Here is a 20,103-nt window from a genome sequence, read left to right as displayed (position 1 = left end):
GTTATGTGCTATACCCTGATGGGTACATCTCCTGCAAAACCTCAGCATGGTTAATGTGCTGTTGACAGTTGACAGATACATGCACAAGCTACACAGTTCTGATCCGTGAGGCTGCTTAGTTACCCAGCATAGCTAACCCAAAACAGAGGGCCAATAAAAGAAGAATGGGGATGCCTGAGATGCTGTGGTGAGCTGGCTCTCTCCACACTCATCTTTTCCACTACACCACCATGTGCCCAGTCCCTTTCCCCCCATGCATGGAGCCCTTCCTTTGCTGGCTCTCCAGGCCAGCATCAATGTTTGGACTTGTGGCAGTGTTGGAAGAGTGGTTTGAATGAGGACAATGCTGAAGCAGCAGAAAAGACAGAACAAAAGGCTGCTAGCACAGAGGAGGAGGATGGTTTGGGTGGTGGGATGCAACATTTGTCAGAGTGTGTATGTATAGTTTTCTTTTTATCTGTGGTGGAAGAAAGGAGAGTTATTGACAGAGGACATCACATCTGCATGTGAACCCTTCTGTGCTGTTGGGCAAAAACCGTTACTTCCCCAGAAAGCTTTTATCTTCATAGACTCTCACTGAACAGGCATGAGAGTACCACAAGCTATCCTGCATGCACTGTACATAAATTCTAATTTAAATCATAATAATGATTCAAAATTACTTTTAAGACAACACTGAAAGCCTACCTATTGTGCCACGACAGATGAGTGCAGACATTTTAAGAGCTGAAGAGATGAAAGGGTGAGCATTTGAACGTTACACCAAGAAACAACGTCCTCCTTTGATATGGCTCAGCACTTAGAAGCTTTCAACATTTTCTGCAGAGTAATTAACCTTATGTCACAGAGCCTTTATCAGATTCTTAAATCTTTATTTTTTGTTTCAAAGCCTTTCCCCAGGACCCTTGGGTGGCTGAACCCCAGAAGCCAGGTGGCTGCCTGGTATCAGGCGGCTACAGCCCGGAGTGGCAGAGGGACACAGAGCAGCACTGCCCTGCAGTGGGCAGTAACATTGCCTTGCAGACATCCCAGGGGAGCTGCAGCTGTCCTGAGCTCCACAACTTGTTCTGGCACTGCAATAAAGGCACAAAAATCCTGACATGCTGTACACAGGCCAATCAATCAGGCCTCTGCTGTTCTACACACTTAGCAAATACGTTAACTAATACATCTGTGTCCTAAATAGCAGTCAAATATTTCACAAACATCTGTTTCTCTGTACAGCTTTGATATACAGAAGGTATATGATCTGGAAGAAGACCAAAGATTACTGCTAGAATTATTTTTTAAGCTGCCACCTGATAGCTAATTTTTTTAAGTTACAAACATAAACTGCCCAGTTAACTCAGGCTCAGGAATCTCCAGTTTGTCCACAGGCTCCTTCTGGCACAGAACCCATACTTCAGGCAGATGACAGTGAGACTGTCATGCACGGTATGACGTAAGGCTGCTCAGCCAGCAATTTTTTGAGTGTGTGATTCTTGGAGCAAGCTGTGGATAGAGAGCAAATGCATTGTCAGTGCTTATAAGAAGCTTCAAGAAATGGATATACCATTAATATTTAAAGTTCAGAAGTGTTTCTAGAAATACCACATTTCTTGTCAGGCACATGACTGTTACCTCAGTGCTGCCTTGGTCCTTTTAATCCCTTACTTGAACAGCTCATGAATGGCAGATTGACTGGAAACCCAAAATCGCCAGGACAGTAACTGTTACTGATGCCTCATTAATGCATGGTGCCAGACCTCTTCACAAGAAATTACCCTTGAAAACAACCTGTTCCTGATGCCTCATGAGGCTGATAACATCACAGCTGATAAAATAGATAGCATTGGTGCAGGTTTTACCTCTTGGCTTTGCATGGTTAACAACCATGACACTGTGTCAAGTAAATACTTATTAGCCTCCATTTTAACAACAAGGAACGGTGGTGGCTCAGTGTCATTGATAACTCAGCGGCACAGAGCCCTTTTCAGGTTCGGGGAGTTTTCTTGTTTATATCCCCATTGCTGTTCTAGCAAGCACCAGAAGAGCTGTCACCAATCAGGGCATCCCCTGTTGATCTGACACCATAAAAATGATGTTGCTGAGGAGACCAAGTCAGGCACAGTCTGGGGGTCTGGCTTGTGTAGCACACATCAAGCTATGGCTGGGGCTCTGGGTTTGCTATTTTTTACAGGGTACAGCATGATCTTTAAAAACTATTATACAACAGTAAAAAACCCTATGCTGCTGCCTTCTTCTCCTTGCAACAGGCCTTCTTAGAAATCCCCTGCCTGACCCATACCCAAGAAAATGGTTTTGTGTGTCAGACAAGTTTCCTGCAGTTGGACATTATGTACCCCACATACGAGCTGTTCTATGTGCAGAAGGTGCTGGAGAGAAAATAAGAGATTTCATGGGATCTGAGGAATAAGAACAGTGTTTAAATCCAATTATCCGTGGTGCACTTGCATATAACAGTCTCTTGACACTTGTATCTTCTTTTAAAATACTAATAGCCTTCCTCTGATATTCTTCATGATCAGTAAGTAAAAAGCATTAGGAAAGAAAAACAGTATTTCTGTTGATTTTTAAAGAGTGGCTCTATGCTACATGGCGACTGGCAAATGGCACGAGGGAGTTCTGTGTTTGTTGTCTCTACACTCTCCAGAGAACATATATTTGTTTACAAGGCAAACCATTTATAAATGCCAAATCTTGCAAATTCTAGCTGGAATGAGACCAAGAATAGCTCCACTGCAGAGTTTACCATGGGCTGGTTCTGCCCGAGACTGTCCATTCTGCAGGAACACTCTCTGCTCACATCCACATCCATACAAGGTCCCAGGCTTGGCACCATGTACCCCATGCTGCACCCTGGATGTTCCCAGCACTATTTAAGAACTGTTTTGTTGTGTGTCATTAGCAGGTCTGTTTGTAATTCCTGAGCTCCCAAATGTTCTTAGTCCCTTAATTTAGTGAGTTAGGCATTTCTGGCTCCATGTGCTCCACATTCCCATTTACTCCATTCAGCCTGTGTCAGAGTACACATCAGTCCAGTGGGATGGACTATTTTAGGCAGAATTATTATTGCAGCAGGGCTCAGTTTGGGTGCATGCACCAGTATGGACCGCACCTTGTGACCCTGGGAAGGTAGAACACAAGTTTCAGAATTCCTGTCAGTGAAAGCTGGCTTTCACAAGCTCTGAGAGGAATGTCTCCTCACCTTCCCACCACAGGACAGCGACACAGAGATTGGAAGCTGGTGTCTCTGAGGTTTACCAAGCCATTTGTCACTGTCACATCAGTTCTCAGTGGTAAAGGCATCTGAGGGGAGCGGCACTGTGACTCATCCCGAGAGGAAGCAACACTTTCCAAGACTCGCTGAAATAGTTGCTAGCATGGAGAGAGAAATGCTTCCAACTGCCCAGGTCCTATGAACTATGATAAGCACCATTGTCTTTCAGATGAAACTTCCTGCCTTCTGCCTTGATTGGAGTGCCTTATGCTAATATTCAGAAGGTGAAAGAAGTTGGTTTACTAAGTATTTACAGAATTGAGTGTATGTTCAACCACCTGAAAACAAGATGCTGCTAGCCAACCACTCCTGGTGTTATTCATACAGAAGTGCTTTCCTCCTCCTCCATGCCCTTGGCCAGGACATATGGTCCTGGTGGGAGCCCAAGAAATCAACCCAGAACCTGGTAACCCAAGAATCACAGAATCAATTAGGTGGGAAAAGACCCTGAGATCATAAATTTCAACCTATGACCTGACCACCACCATGTCAACCAGTGAGTGGTGAGTGCCACATCCAGTCTCTCTATAAACACCTCCAGATGGTGACTCCACCACCTCCCTAGACAGTCTATTCCAATGTCTAATCATCCTTTCTGTGAAGAAATTCATCCTAATGTCCAGTCTGACCTTCCCCTGGCACAGCTTTAAGACTGTGTCTTCTTGCTGTGTCCCTGGTTGCTGGGGAGAAGAAGCTGATGCTCACCTGGCTACAGCAGCCTCCTTGTGTACAGCTCAGGATAAGGCCACTGCTGCTCCCTTCCACATCTGAGCACACGGGCCTGGCTTTACCCTCGTGCCAGTTCAGGTTTGTAGGCAAACCAGCCTGGCTGTAGCCTACAGGCAGTGTTGCTCAGGCTAGGGCAGCCTTGAGGCCACCACTTGACAGAGTTCAAGAAGTATTTGGATGACAGTCTCAGGCATACAGTGGGTGTTCTTGGGGTTGTCCTGTGCCGGGCTGAGAGACGGACTTGAGGGGTCCCTTCCACTCAGGAGATTCTGTGATTCTCCTGGGCTGCTGTTCATGGGCCAAGACGGGAAGCCCTCCTGGTGTGTGATCCAGTGAGTCACCCAGGTGGGCTCTTGCCCCTCAGCCCATGTCCCTGTGCATTCCCTCGTGTGCCCATCCCCACTGATGTGCCTGCCTGTGGCACTGCCAGAGCAGGTGCTCTTCAGTGTTGCCCCAGAGACAGGAGGAGGAGAAATGGCCACAAATTAAACCCAAGAAATTCACCTCAGCATGAGTAAGAACTTCTTTCCATTGAGGGTGGCAGAGCACTAAAACAGGCTACCCAGGAGGAGCAATGACCATAAACGAAAGCCCAAGAAATTTCACCTCAGCATGAGTAGAAACTTCTTTACGTTGAGGGGTGGCAGAGCACTAAAACAGGCTATCCAGGGAGGGCGTGGAGTCTCCCTCTCTGGAGACATTCAAAACCCGCCTGGACGCTTCCTGTCACCTGCTCCAGGTGATCTTGCCTTGCTCCCGGGTGATCCGCAGAGGTCCCTTCCAACCCAAACAATTGTGGGATTCTGCGTGCCGCGGCGGGGCGGTCTGGGCCGGGGGGGCGGCCGCCCTCCCTCTCTCACCAGCTTCCCTTCCTCCTTCCTCCCTCCTTCCTCCCTCCCTCCCTGGGCGGACCGGAGGCGGCCTGCGGGAGCCGCTCCGTCCCCGCTCCGCCGGCGCTCTGTGGTTTAAGATGGCGGCGGGGGCTGCGGGGGCGAGCCCGTGAGCCCCAGCCCGGAGCTCCGCGGGAGCCGCCGGCATCGGCCGCGGGAGGACCGGACGCGCCTGCCGGGCCCGGAACGGCGGGAGCGGCGGGATGTGAGCGCGGCCCGCCCATGGGGCAGCAGGTGGGCCGCGTCGGGGAGCCGGGCGCGGGGCTTCCAGCACCAGCCGCCGCCGCAAGCAGCAGCAGCCGCGGGGACTGCGGGGGAGCAGCGCGGCCAGGCCGGCGGGCCGCCGGCGGGAGGCGGCCGGGCGCTCCGCAGAGGGAGGATTCAACGTCTTCACCCAGCACGGTGAGCGGCCGGGGCGAGGGGGAAAGGGGCGCGATCGGCCTCCCTCCCCCTCCCTCTTTTGTTGTGGTGGGTTTACTGGGGGAGGGGAGAGGTAGGCGGGGGGAGCGGGGCAGCCACGTCCCGGGGGATGCTTGCCTTCGGAGGGGCTTTCTCCCCCCCACCCGCTGGAGTTGGGGGTCAGGGACTGCTCGCCAGCCACAGCCGGGGAGCGAGGTCGCACCGCCGGGGATCGGGACTTGCGGGGTTCGGTGGCTGTCACCGCGGCGGTTCCGAGTTCTGGTTTTGTTTACAAAGTAAAGGTGACATGTGCCTTGTCCGACTGTTTGCCGAGGCGTTTGTGGCTTGCCGTTCTAGACCTGTGAGACTGTATAGCTCCTGACAGAGCAAACAATTCCATTTTGACTGGTGGTATTATAGCTGCCATCTGATTCTCGGTTGAAGTTTTTTGCCTGTCCGGTTCTATTCTTACTGCTGTAAACCAGACTGGAAATGTTTCATGTACTCGTGTTCTGTAACCTCTCTTGGAAGAATCCCCACAACTTCAAGTCTCCCTTTGTAACCATGTTTCTTTTTTTATAGATCTATTTGTGCATTATGTTAAAATGTTGCCAAGTTTTGGATGGTAAGATCAACAGAAACCTGTCTGCCTTGACAAGCGTTTTCAGAGAGTAGATGTGCGGACCGCATCTCAAATCCTAAAGACCTGAATCAGCTCTGGAGAGCTTGGCTGGCTTGGCTTTAAGTGGAGAGAGAGTTGTCAGTGTTTATAAAGCAAGGCTGCTTCTGACAATACACATTTTCTTTTGCTCAATAGAATGAGCTCAGGCAAAAAGATTAAGGAACGTGCAACCAGCAGTCTGAAAGTAAATATCATCTTCAGTGACTGCTGAAATGTAGGTATCTATCAAAACAAGAGCAGAGCACTAAATCTGGTTCTTAAAAATCTCCCTGTTATCACAGCTTTTGAGTTCAGGGAGCAGTATCAGCTTTAAACCAAACAGAACATGCTTGCTGAGTGCCTGAACCACAGTTAAACTAAGAGTTGTTATTTTATTGCAACTTCACATTTTACTCTTTGTATTTTTGTACCTTAAAAGGCAGTTTGGCTGAAACATTCCTATCCTAGACTGCACACTCACAGGTTAAGGACATCTCAGAAGTTATGCACATAACCCATTTCTTTCAGTGGGATGTGTCTAAGTCTTTAGCAGCAGAGCAGAATGCTGTATAGACTGCTGTGTACACTCCTGCTAATGTCAATTTGTCTTTTCATGCTTTGGTACCAAGATGACTCTTTGGTTCCTGCTCTTACAAGGCAAGGACAGAAAGGATGTTTGTGGGAAGGGCAATACAGCATGTGGGGATGTGTAGTGACTTCCCAATAACACAGCTGACACTGACTCAAGAGCTTCTTTTTGTTATTGCTGCATGTTTTGGTAGTAATTTACTTAGCATCCTGAACAAATTCTTCTAGCTCCTCCCCACACCCTACTAAATTTCAAAGGTAGAAGGTAGGGAGAATTATTTACATGTAGTGGCAGGGAAATGGAGAGGAAAAGCTTTCTGAAGCATACATGCACACCAACAAGACAAATTATGTGCCCTGCCTGCCCTTCTGCTCTGTCGTCCATAGAACGAGAAACGAGAATGAGCCTAGAAGGCCAATGCACTGAACAAAACTGTTCAGTGCCACGTAAAAAAACCATTGCTCTGGGACAAGACTGGTGGTGTCTTTCAAAATAATTTCTCTACTATTTATATAGCTTTACTTAGGATTGTTTCTGTTTGGTTTTGTTGTTGTTTTGGTTTTGTTGGTTTTTTTTTTTTTTTTAGACTGTAAAGGAAGGTGTGCCTTAAAAACAAGATGCAGCCTTTTATTCTGTTAGATTATGTAGGAGTGGGGAGTGGGACTTTTTGGCAACCCGGTTTTTGAGAGTATCAGAGCAGGCTTCAAACTCCTCTTCCATCTTGGTGAATGCCTCGACTGTGTTAAATTGTTCCTTGGTTCCATTCACATTTACTAGGAATGAATTAAGTCGGTATTAATAATCTGTAGCAAATGCTAGTAGAAGTTGGGTACCTTTTTAAATACTTGTGTTGGGCAAAAGCTAAAATGTATGTAGTGTTCCTGAATCTGGAGTTCACTTTCTTTGTCAGAGAAACTGTTTTCCTGTGATCCTGAAGAGCAATTTGAGTCAAATAGATAAAGCATAAAACCCTTTTCACTAAGCTGCCAGAAATCTGAGACAAACATTTTCACTCAGCTAACTTGAACCATAGATGTCCTTGAAAGTCAAGGGATTGAGTAGAGCCAGTTTGTCCCATGATTATTTGCTGAGTTAGAGTTTATGTGACAGCAGCTCTACAGTAGAGGCTCTACAGGCCTACTTCAGGAACTACTTTTGGAACAAACAAAGAATTTGAAGATGTTTTCTGTTTTGTGGGAAGAGCAAGGGGATCTGTATTGTGGCACCCCACTATTCCATCACGAGAACAGACACCTAGACTGCTGGTGCTTTCAGCTCACTGTGGTATTGAGTTATGTGTGTGACACTGAGCAGAAAAGTCCTGAGCCAGCTGATACTCTGGTGTGATTCCATTAGGTATGGGGGGGAGTTCTCCAGGATGCAAGAAGATATAATGGAATTTGCAGTCTTCTGCAATTAGCCTTTCTGCAAAAACACCCCCTTGTGAGCCATTCCTGGCATGTTGTCAGTGCCTTATAAAAGCAGGCTATGGATTGTAAGCATGCTGGCTGCTGTAAGTGTAGTAGAAAAGATGGATGTAAACACAAGGATTGTTCAAACACTGGTGTTCCACCGTGCACTCCATCGGAATTCACGAGTACCACAGGGACAACTCGAGAGGGAAGAGCTGCAGTGAACAGTAGTTACAATCAAAGTCTTACAGATCAGTGCAACCAGAAAAGACAAGAAGTACTTGGTGCCATTACAGGATGAGCTTTCCCTTCCAGAGAAGGAACGGGGAGAGAAGAGGGGAAGTCGGTTATCTCCTTATCCTTTCAGAAATTTGTTGAGGAAAGGGGCACAGGCAACAACAACCAACAACTTCCAAGCTGCACCGACTCTACTTGGCTCCTCCTGTGACCTTTGAACAGTGACACTCGTAATTTTCTTTCAGGAGAGCACTGATAACAGCCTACTGTACCAAGATACTCTTTGGAATGGTGTTAGCATGCTTTTCATCTCCAAAAAGACTTGCTGAGTGTTGTAGAACACACACTGCAGGAAAATCAGATTATTTAAATCCTGCCTGGGAAGCCTTTGCAATACCTGTTTGCAATACTGCTAGAGTTGCCTTGGTGATATATTTTGGGGTAGTGGAAGGCTCTGCCACACTTGTGCTTTTGATCCAGCAGGCGCAGGACATTTGTTCACTGTTTAGTTTTCTAGAGGAGGAGTTTAGCAACCTTTTACTATGTGCATCAAGGTCAGGCTAGATAAGCCTATACTTTTAAAAATAAAATTATCATTAAAGCTCCCCTAAGGCAGTCAGAGTGCTATGACACATGATAAAAACATTCTAAAATAGGAAGAAGCATAAATAACACTGTCCCTTTGAAATTCAGTGAAACTGAAGGGCTGGATGCAGGAAAATGGAAAGAAGGAGAGAAAATAGGGTCAGTTTAACAACTGCACTTTGTGGACTGCCTAAAATGTTCTTTATTTTCATCCCAGTGAAACGCAGCAAGCTCGGGCCAGAGCAACTTGCCCACAGACTTTCCTGTCAGTAAATGCCCCGTGCAGATGGAATATAATTACTGTATTCAGTGCCTGGCTTTTTGTACTGTAATCAGGAATCTTGTGGGACCACAATATATAAATAACTCTTAACTAATTATTTGGGGAATAAAGGGTAGTTCAGCTGAGTGTCTAGAGGAGCATCCGTTGTAGAACATGAATTTATAGGCGTGTTCTCTATTGCATCCTTCTCCATGATAGCTAAATTATTCCTGCAGATCCATTGCATTAAATATTGATTTTATACCTTGTGTTAAGCTGGGACTTTTGCATAATGAATTTTACAAATGGGAGGAGACTACCAACCCGTTGGAAGGGACAATATAATACTGACTACTGATCTAATTCTTTTCACATAGACAGGGAACACAGCCTGAAGATGGTAAGACTGAAATGAAGTTACTTCAAAAGGTTTACTCAGAACCAACTTTAAAATCAAATTTCAAAGCCCAGACATATCTCCAACTTCTCAGTTCTCCCCATGTAGCAGATGGTGTGGTACAAGTTGTTCTAGCAATATTTCACAAACTTGCTATTGCTTGCAAGCGCAATGTTTTGCAAAAAATAATTTGTGGGATTTTTTTTTGGAATTAAGGACACGGCCAAGTGAACAAATTGGTGGGAAATGAACATGGACACACAAGTAAATTGTTACAAGTGACTTAAACCATCCTTTCTTAATCTAGTGGGATCACCAGCTCACATAATTAGAGTGGGGAGAGTTGGAATATCTCCTAGAGATGCTCTAGTAGAGTTGGCTTCAGTAATATTTGTGGCTGGTACTGATTACAGATTCTGGGACAGTAAACCTGAAGTCATGTTTTCTCTAGTGTTCAGGAGGAGTGACCTGCTCTGTGACCCACTTCAGCATATATCATGTTTGTTTGTTCCTAAAGCAGGCCAGTCCTTGCTGAAGTCAAGCTGTACTTTGTAGATCTTTGTTTTATAGCTAAAGCCAGACGATTGTTAGCATGATTTATTCTAGCTCATTTCTCTTAGTTGTCACAACTTAAATGTTTCTAGGATACTTACTATCTATAAACTGCCTTCTAAGTACTGCTGACAGCTGACTAATTTACTGTCATAAGAAACTATCAAAATCCAACTAATACAAACCAAGAAACAGCAGTTTGTACTTACTCCAGTCTGGATGTGTGTGGAAGTTGTTAAAACTAACACGTTTGGGTTTCGTGTGGTGACTTGCAAAGATCTTTTTCACCTGGTTGTATTTCAGAAATCCAGGGATGGATGGATGACCACAGACCAAAGCCTCACATACATCCTGTTTCCAACCTGCTCTCCCAAATCCCAAACCATTAGGAGCACTTTCAACAGTGTGTAATTATCAGTGACACAAGGCTTGCAGTGCACATGGCCCCAGGACTGGCTTTTGCAGGTGAATCTGCAATGTAGGCGTAGAGTTTCCTTCTTAATAGCCTTCAGAACAGTATTTACTGGTGAAGAAATACTTCTCATAGTTGTTTGGGCCACTAGCAGCTCCTTTGCCTCCACACAGCAGGAAGGAAAAGCTTGTGCTGTGGGGTAACAGCATTGACTTGCTGGGTCTGAGGTCACGGTTTTCTCACTGCTACTGCATCATCCTTCACGTTTCTCTGGCTTTGTGGTTGTGAAATACTTTATTTTAAAGGCTGATCTTGGTATTACCCATAGAGATGATTCTCTCTGGAATAAGTGACACTTACAAAACCATTGAGGCTTCCTGTTGGTAACGCTGCAAACCACAACAACAAAGCTTAGTTTTATTACCCATATCTGTTTAGGAAGTTGCCTGTGCTTTGTGGGCTCTCTATAGAGACATGTGCATCTCCTGGTATGATTGCTTGTCTGCAGCTGAGTGTAAGTTAACTTTTTAATAGGTGGCTTTCAGTACCAGCTAATTCAGCAGAGGAATTAACAAAAAAAAAGTGCCCTAAAGTAACTTTGCCTTTTTTGAGGAGGAGGCAAAGATGTACAGAAATACTTTACTAAAAATTCAGTTAGTTTTATTTCAATCTTCTGGTGCTCTTTAGAGGTCAGTTAAACATACTTTACTTCTTTTTCAAGAAATTCCCCTCCTCTTCTTCTATACTAGGTAGCCAAACATTGTCCTTAGAATCTTAATATTAATAAGATACTTCAATTAAAAATAACTACATGTATTAATAAACTTGGAGCTGCACTTACATTAATTTGAAAGTTTTCTGTAACAATAGTGATGCAAGATTTGGGACTATAATAATGTAAGAAAAGTAGCTCTGAAATGAAGGAGCAGTGTACCTCATCCTTTATAATGCCACTGGCTTGGATCTTGGCCTCTTTCCTGGGTGTTTGGTGTTTTCTTGGTTTTATTATTTACTACTGAAGTGAAAAGGAAGTAGCTTTTTCTTGTTATAAACTATATATGGCAAAAGCATAGGAACATCTCTTGCTGGTTTTGGGTCAAATTAACGATTGAATTATAGAATAAGAAGATGAGAACGTTCTGGATTTGTGACCCTGCGCACCTCCACGTCCATTTCTCCTTTGTTTCTCTAATGATAATTCCAACAACAAAGCATTAAGTATGGTTTGGCTATTCCTATTTGTTGTCATCTCGGCTAAAATCAGCACCATGGCTAATTTTGAAACAGGTTTCAGGCTTGCTTCTGGTTGAAAGAAATTGTGTGAATATTGGCTAAATTAGATGAGTATTATACATTTTGGAGCATGCAGCATAGATCATGAAGTGCTCCCGTTTTTCAGATTATGTTTTCAGTTAGACTCAATTTTTTCAAAAAGGTAGCGGCAGAGAGTAGTGGCCTCAGTAAATGCACCAAAACCTACAGGAATTGCAAAGTGAAGAGACATTTCCCCATCACAAATCTGTGTACACTCCAATACGGCCTGGGGTAGGAGCTTGTTTAAATAGTGTCATATCCAAGTAGATTGGTATTAGCTCTCACATTAACCCTAAATATCAGAGATCTAAAAGGTGTTTACAGAGCACAGGTCTGTTTTCTAGACAAAACCTCAAAATATTTGTACATTTTATTTCATAGCCCCTGGATTGTGAAGATAACCCTTCAAACCCAATCTGGAGTGTAAATTAATATAATGAGGCCTTTCTTAGCTTGCAGGGTCAGCTCAGTTTCTCAAGATTATTTCCAAGCCTTTGCTGCTCAGGGTTGGTTTTGCTAACCAGCAGTGTCACAGAGTTAACAAGACTGTTCAGTTTTACTGTTGCTATTCAAAAACCCGTGGGAGGCTGCACGACTGATGAGAATATCAATTTTGTGTTGCTGCTTAGGAAAGCCAAGAGCAGAAGTAGAGGGAAGGTGCAGCTATAATGGTATTTCTGAAAATTGCTTAATGATAGAAGGAAATGGGAAAGATTATTTAGATTAGCCTTGAAGGGTTTTCAAGAAAAGGAATTTTAAAGTGTCATTTCCCCCCAGCAATCTGTCAAAACTGGCCAATTAATTAAAGTGTAGTGACTGTTTAGCAGTAAAAAAGCTTGTTTATGCAAATCTTTTAAAAATTGATACAAATTGGGTCATCTAGGAAGAAGGCAATGCGCTCTAAGAAATCTGAGTAACCTTGAAGATGTTTTGAATAGTGACATAGCTTCCTTCCTCCATTAGGTCACTGGGTGCAGGAGAACTCAAGGTTATACAGGCCTGAGCTGGTTTGCATAAACATGGACTTAATGCTTGTGTTTAATGCAGTTTTTTCATAAAAGACAAGTTTGAATTATAAAGCTTTTTCTATGTTCACTATTCCCTTCAGTACGAGTGAAAAAGAAATAGCATCCGTTGTTTGAGAGCTGATTTGTGGTTCATTTTCTCCTGTACATTAAGTTTTTTCACCTATAAAGTGACAAAAAAAAAAAAATTCAGTCTAATAGGTGGCAGGCTGAACTCCTAGATACTTAAGTTGAAATAGCAAGTTTTTAAAACATGAACTGTAAATTGCTGAGTGTCCCCTGTGTTCTCTTTGGAATATTGTTGATTTTAAAAGCAGAGTCATGACAAAGTTGATCTCACAGTGACAGCTTGATCAAGTCATAAAGGCTGGGGTGGAGGTGAGACCTTGAGCAGGTGCTCTGAAAGTGGTTTCTTTGATCATTTTGTGTCGATATCACTCAGGTTTGTTTTCAAACCTGCTTTTCACTGACCTGGATGGCCATCGAGTAAGCCTGATGAGCTTCATCATTTGTGGCAGTAAAATAGAAATGAAAAATAAAATAGTGAGAGCCACCTCTCTGCAGGCCCCAGAGGATTCCTGTGCTCTCCTCTCCCACCTCAGATGATGAGCAGGGTTTGGGGAGGTTTTGCCTCTCTTTCTGAGGCAGGGAGATGTCTGAGCTTGGGGAGGGCTGACCAGAGCTTGTGTGATCATACCACTGGGAAACCTGTGCTCTGGCCTAATTACTCAGTGAAGCACAGCAAAATACTTTTCACCAGTCATCAATTGTATGCTCATGGTTTGGGGTTATGTTTGTTGGGTTTACATAATTTTGATTATGTAGGAATAAACAGAGAAAGCAGAGGTACTTTATGAGATTAAAAAGGCTTTATCTTCTAAAGATAAAGAAGATCCTTAGAATAAATAGGAAAATGGTAGTGTTTTGTGGTGTTAGTGTTTCAAGCTGTATTTAGTATTTTTTTTTTTTTAATTCAGGATCTTAACCCTGTGGATAAAAGGTTTGCAACATAGGAGGGAAAGGAACTGAGTTTTGATGTTAGAAGAAACTAGATTTTTTTTCTTTTACTAATCTAATAAATTTGAGTCTGATATGAACTACAGAAGAGCAACAAGCCGATTTTTTTTTTTCCTTTTTTTTTCTTTTTTTTCTTCCAGAGGTGCATTAGACGCTTTAGGATTGATTTACAAGCTCAGTAGGTGCTCAAATGATGATTGGAGTGGCCTGGCCTGCCATAGTTATCCTGTGAGGCAGAAGTCCTGCAGGCTGAACCCTTGTTACATCTGCTTTGTCAGAAAATGTTTTCACTTTTAGGTCATCATAAATAAATATGCTCCAATTCTTTAGGGGTAAAATGTACATAAAGAAGGCACTGTCCTCTAAATCAGGCTCATTGTTTGTGTGGTAATTCTTTCACTTAGAAATACAGATGTGCTTTAAAAAAGTTGAAATACACCACGGGGCTTACGTCTGTCGAAGCTGTAGTATTGTGCAGAAATTATTTTGAACATGCCTGTATGGCTTCCATCGACTTTGTTGTCAAAGGGTTGAGCTAAATTTGAACGAGACACTTGGCACGTGTCTTTCCATCCACACACAGGCTTGCACCGTGACAGCAGAAGCACAGGCACTTTTTCTGTGTGCCATGTAAGCATTTCTGCTAAATAAAACACCTTTTTTCCTCATTTTGTGGTCGGTGGCAAAGCCTGGAACTGCTCCTGGGTGCAGCCTGGCTCTGCAATAATGCTCAGCTGGGCTCCCAGTACCTGCTGTGCCCCAGGTGGGGAATTCAATTTTGACTTTTAAATTTCCAACTAACAAGGTAGAAGGATCGATCGCAGCTGTTCGTGCCGAATGCTATTTCCAGCCTGCCACGAGAGGGTGCTCCAATGCCTTCATTTATCCATTGCTAAAAGGTTTTTTTCCACTAGGAAAAGTGGGGTATGTTATTTAACATTACTGTGTTACAGTGCAGTGTTTCAAGTAAGTGTTGGGTTATGAAAGCAGGCACGATCCACATAGCAAAAGGCAGATGTGGCTGTATTAAGATGTAACATGTTTATTTTGCTTTTGTCATTAAGAGCTGAGCTGCTTCCCTTTTAGTTGTTTTGTTTCTGTTGGGCTTTATCCTAAGTTAACTTCGTCTGCCAGCAAGGGAAGTTTCCCAACTTGTTTATGTGCAAGTATGCAGACAGCTTTTGTGCATGGAAGGACATTAAATCTGATACTTTTGCTGTGTAATCTGAGCACTCAAATTAAGAGTCACTTCTCATTGCTTCTGTGCACTTCTCATCTGTAAAATTGCAAAATGCTTGCTTGGTTTATGGGGCTATTTGGACTTAATTTTGGCATAAACAAACACAGGAAAGCTGTCTGCAGGCTAAATTAAATGTTCAGTCATACACTCTTGTCTCATCCTGTAGGCTTTGGAGAAATGTGTTTGTTGTGGCTCTAGCCTGTATTTCAAAACATTTGTGGTGTGGTAATAGGTCCAAGGGAAGGGTGATGTTTGTGTTAATTGTTGGACTTGAAAAGGAAGCTTGAAGCACTATGGTTTGCTCAGTGTTACCTCTTAAAAATCCATAAAGACACTGGAGCTACAATGGATTAACAACAGAGAGAGAACGTCTTTGTTTAGCAGTAGAGCAATACCAAGGCAATTGCAGTAAGCATTCATGGACTTGGGCTGGCGGCTGGGAAACAGAGTCTCTGCAAGGAGATCCCAAACCTGGTGTTAAGGGCATGTAATTACCAAAAAATAAGATCACCTGACACCACAGTGGTGTTAGCCATTGACTGCTGAGCTGTGGGATAGTTGTTACACTAAATTGGGATGCATTTGTGTTTTTCTAAAAGTCCCTTATCATTCCCTTTAATACAAGCCAGTGAAAGGCCATATTGAAAGGCACACATTAATCAGTCCAAAAACAGACTCCTAGAAAGGAGATATGGAAACCTGTTTAAAATACAACCAAGGCAGACTTCCTGTCTTGCATACTGTCTTCCAAAAGCAAAGGCATGGCTTCTGGTATGCTGTAGATGCCCTTTTACTCTCCCACAAACTCTCCTAAATTGCTACAAAATTTAGATCTTAGGTGCATTTCAGGCCTTGGCACTTGATTTGTTACATCCTCCCATCTGCTCTTCCTCTCACAGAAAAATACTCTTTATCATACAGTTACTCCCTGAGCTGCAGGGAGGTGGGCTTGTAATTTTTGAAAACTAATAAAAGGTACTACGCCAACAACATTTCTGTTTGGTAGTAGAGAAGTAGGCATTAGTACATAGAATTCACTGTTCTCGTACACCAAAGTGAAGATTGTAACTTCAATGATTGCTCTTGTGCTTTTAGAAATTAGATAGTGGCCTTGTGTTTGGAACAAGTGTCATTGTATGGACAAAACTGTGAAATGAGGGTGTCTGAGGTTTAAGGGGAAACAGAATTGAATGTCCAGTTGACTAAGTAGGAAGAACAATTCCCTTTCCTCAGAGCATTTAGCATTCTTACTCAGCTGGGCACTTATTTGGAGCCATATTTATTCTGAAGATGAGACAGGTGATGCACAATGTTTTTCTAACTATGTGCTCCTAGTTTGTTCCCAAATTCTTTGCCTTGGCTGGCAAGATGTCAGCTCTGGAACCAGGAATACAAACGTGCAGGAACTGGAGAAAACAGTTTCTCCCTGTGAAGGTACCATCTTTACATACATATATATATACGTATGTATGTATGTAAAGATACCGGCATGATAAAAATCCCTGCAGTTACAAGAACTATTTTCCATAGCAGTTAGCTTTTTAATTTTTTTTTCTGCACTGGTAGAGTAGTAAGTTTATAAAAGAAACACTGTTTTGTCACACAGATAAGTGAGGCATGAGCACACAAGATGGTTTATGCTGCACATCTCTAGCAAGACTATGGATGCAATACCCATTCCACAGGCTCATGTTCTTTTTTCCAAGTTTGACTGTAGAGACTGTAGAATATAAACTTTTTATTGTGCTTTGCCCTATGACAGTTTTTTTTAACCTTTTTTGATACTTGAACTCAAAGCTATTTATTTTAATCCTACTTCAGTAGTGTGAGTAAGAATAGGAGTTTTTGTTTAGACAACATCAGTAGTTGGGACAGTAGCTGTTTTCAGAGTATTTTATGACTTTAAAAGTGTTATTTATTAGTTAGATAGTGTGAGGGTTTTTTAATGAAAGCTCTGAGTATTGCGCTTTAGGAAGGATCACTGATCAACACCAGCTTAGGTCCTGCTCTGCTGTAGCTTCCAGGTATTTAGGAAATTACTTTTGCTTTGCTTTAGACCTTCTTCATAACACAAATATATCCTACTACTCTGTAGGGCTGTCAAAAGAATCAAATACCAAAACTGCAAGACACTGGATATATCAAGTGCTACAAAAATATCCTGTGTAGTATCAAGTCATAATATTAGCATGCCCTGACTGAGAATGTTGTGTAGGCTGTGAATTTAATGTGTCTGAGAATAGGCATTTACTGCTGGGTAGAGCATGGTTAGCAGCAGTGAGAGGAGTCGCCCACAAAGCAGGTACAGCCTCACCACAAGTCTGGGATTTAGTACATCTTCTTGCTATTCCATCCTTTAATTGCTAATAAAATGTTTCAGCAAAAATTGTGGCTCTTACTGTTTAGTTACCTGACAGGGGAGATGGTTACCTGCTAGAGGGTTTAGAAGTAAATCATACTAGAATTCATATTCTCAATGGAAAAACATCGTTGCACTTGCCACAAATCTAGAAAGCAATGATCCAGATTTAGAAAAACCTCACGGTTTGGGATGAAATACTCGTGCTGCTGTTTCCTGACTGCCTCTTGAGTAAAAGAACAGGCATATCAGCAGTTGGCAGGTGAGCCCTCTCAGCTTTGTATGATAGCCTTTATGCAACTTTAAATCTGAAAAAAATGTGTCTGCACACCTCGTTCCAAGGAGAAATGCCCTTTCCTTGGAGCGTGCTTCCAGAGACAGCTGCACAGTTAGCACATGTGTCTGCACAATGATCCCCACCCCAAAGCTCCAACAAAAACAGGAGATGAATCTCAACAGCTGCAGAAGGTGCAGTTTATGACTCTTAATTAGGGTTGGGAGTTGTTGGGGGTGTTTCTTTTCATAATTGTCTAGTGATGGTTGTAAGGGCTACATCTCCCAGTTCAGGTTGTCAGGGTAATGCTAAAGTCTTTAGAGGGGAGGAGTTCTGTTGATCTGAACCTGTGTGAGTGCCACATTCCACACCCCTCTGAAAAATAAATAATGTTTCTGTGGACCATAGTGGTTTTCTGTGCCCTACCAGGGTGCTCCTAGTTCTCCTTCCTCTTTTCCTCTGCCCAAGTTACATATGTTTTTGCATAGGCTGATTTTTCCAGTTGTATTTTTTCTTTGAGAGGAGGGTACCACCCTTGCAGCTCTTGTGACATTGGCAAAGCTCCCACTAAAACTGGTTTGAGACCTCCACACCCAGACCTGGTTATTTTTCTTCACCAGTTTATAGGAACAACCTGTATTTTATGTATTTGTCTTAGGTTACAGCAGCCACCCTCATGCACTATAAAGAAAGCCATGACTGTAAGTTTCCCTGTTATTCTGTTTTATCTGTCATTGTGTAGGACTCCTTACCCTTGTGTTAGAAACAAGATCATTAGTTTTCTAATATATATTTTGAGTAATTTCATGTATTTTGAGTCATTTAGTTTCAACCCTGCTTCTGCAGCACCAATCTCTGGTATCTAAAGTGATTTGCCCTTAACGAGGCCAACAGTAGCAATACCAGTAGTATGAAGTCTGTTATAGTCTGCCTGCAATATTCACAAGACATAATTTCCAGAAGATTCACCAGCAGTTTTCAAAATAAGAGTAGGTTTGTTTTGGGATTTTTTCCCCTATGATGGGGAGGAGTTATAAGTCTGTCTAGGAAGTACCTGATCTTGAAGTAAAGTTTTACAGGGTATAGCCTACTTGTATCCTGGTCATTTATGGCAGTGTGATAAGGCTGAATGGAGAGAAACTTGTCAAAAGAGACCAGTAGTTCTCCCCAAAGAGTCCAGTTCTGTCAATGAATCTGTTAGTCTAGTTTTGTAGTAATTAAGAATGAAGTTCTTACCCTGGTAATCTTTCACTGCATTTTCATTAGACCTAATTCAGATGTGGAAGTTTTACTGAACAATCATGTTTGATGTTGCTGGAAAGGGGACACATCATCCCAGATTAGTCAGTCCTTCTAAGGGCTGATTCCACTTGCTGTATACTTGATGATGACTATTTGATGTTTGCCATTACTCAGTCTCTGGCGTCAGAAGCCAAGGTGTGACCCTGTATGTTTAATTTACTGATCTTTTTAGAGGGAAAAAAAAATTAAATCTTGCTCTATGCAGGTCCCTGCTGGATGGTCTCCAGGCACTCATTTTTTGTATATCAGTCATTGATATGGGTGCTGTTCAGAGGCTTCCCCTTTTTGGGGCACTGTTCATGATGAAAGGATGACCTTGAGGGGTGTTGGTCCCTCAGCCTCTGCTGATGCATCGTGCTGGAACTTCAGCATCCTTGCTGGAAGAACTTAGTGTGTTGGGAGCTTCCAGGCTTCCAGATTTCAGCTCTTGGGTCAGTTTTCAGGGACTGACCATACAGGCTTTTAAAAAAATTAATAGTGGGTATGCATGTGTGGTTTATTTTAGACTTAAAGAGACTCAGATCTCAAAGCAATAAGAAGTCCATATTTCCTTTCCTCGTTGTTTTTGACAGTTTTGGCATTTGCTCAGCTCCATAACCTATCCAGGTTACTCCTAAGCAGCAGCTCTATTATATTGACCATTAAGTGCTTAAAGTAGCTTGAACGCTGTGAGAAAACAGTTTCTGGCAGCGATGTAGATGAGCAGGAAACATGTCATTAATTCTAAAGACTCTTTGAATAACTTTCAAATATTAATTAGCTTCTGATTCGGTAAACTTCTAAGCTGAAAACCCGTTTTAAACCTCAAGCACAGCAGCTTTCCGTCAGGAGTTAATGGGATGTGCCTCTGGATGCTCTGTGGCTTGCCAAGGAGCAGCTGCTGGGCTGAGGAATGTCTTGTAGTTTGCCTCAAGGGTACTTTTTCCAAAGAAATTTACTAGTTAAGTAACACATCACAACAGGTTGGAATTCCAAAAGAGAAATTCCCTGAAAGGCAGGTTTAGTGACATCTCCAGAAGCTGGCACTGACTGACTGTCTTGTAGTAAATTAGGGGCATCCATAAGGATGGGAGAGAGAAGCCCTTGGCTGGAAACAGGATCTGCATGATAAATGTTCTCCTTTCTAACTACTGTACTGAGGAGAGCTATGGTCATTTAAATGTTTTT

At 43.0% G+C, this 20,103-nt stretch overlaps 1 protein-coding gene across 1 annotated transcript in view; it reads left to right on the top strand.

Moving 5' to 3' along the window:
- Positions 1 to 5,121: 5,121 nt before the first annotated feature.
- ABL2 (ABL proto-oncogene 2, non-receptor tyrosine kinase) overlaps positions 5,122 to 20,103 on the top strand; it is a 42,246-nt gene continuing 27,264 nt past the window's right edge. Inside the window, 3 exon segments of the mRNA XM_066324730.1 lie at positions 5,122 to 5,166; positions 5,168 to 5,187; positions 5,189 to 5,301. Of these exon segments, the coding sequence (XP_066180827.1) occupies positions 5,122 to 5,166; positions 5,168 to 5,187; positions 5,189 to 5,301 (178 nt within the window).

Source organism: Sylvia atricapilla, chromosome 9 (assembly GCF_009819655.1).
Source record: "Sylvia atricapilla isolate bSylAtr1 chromosome 9, bSylAtr1.pri, whole genome shotgun sequence".
Classification (NCBI taxonomy): domain Eukaryota; kingdom Metazoa; phylum Chordata; class Aves; order Passeriformes; family Sylviidae; genus Sylvia; species Sylvia atricapilla.
This window is presented reverse-complemented; position numbering and strand designations above follow the sequence as displayed.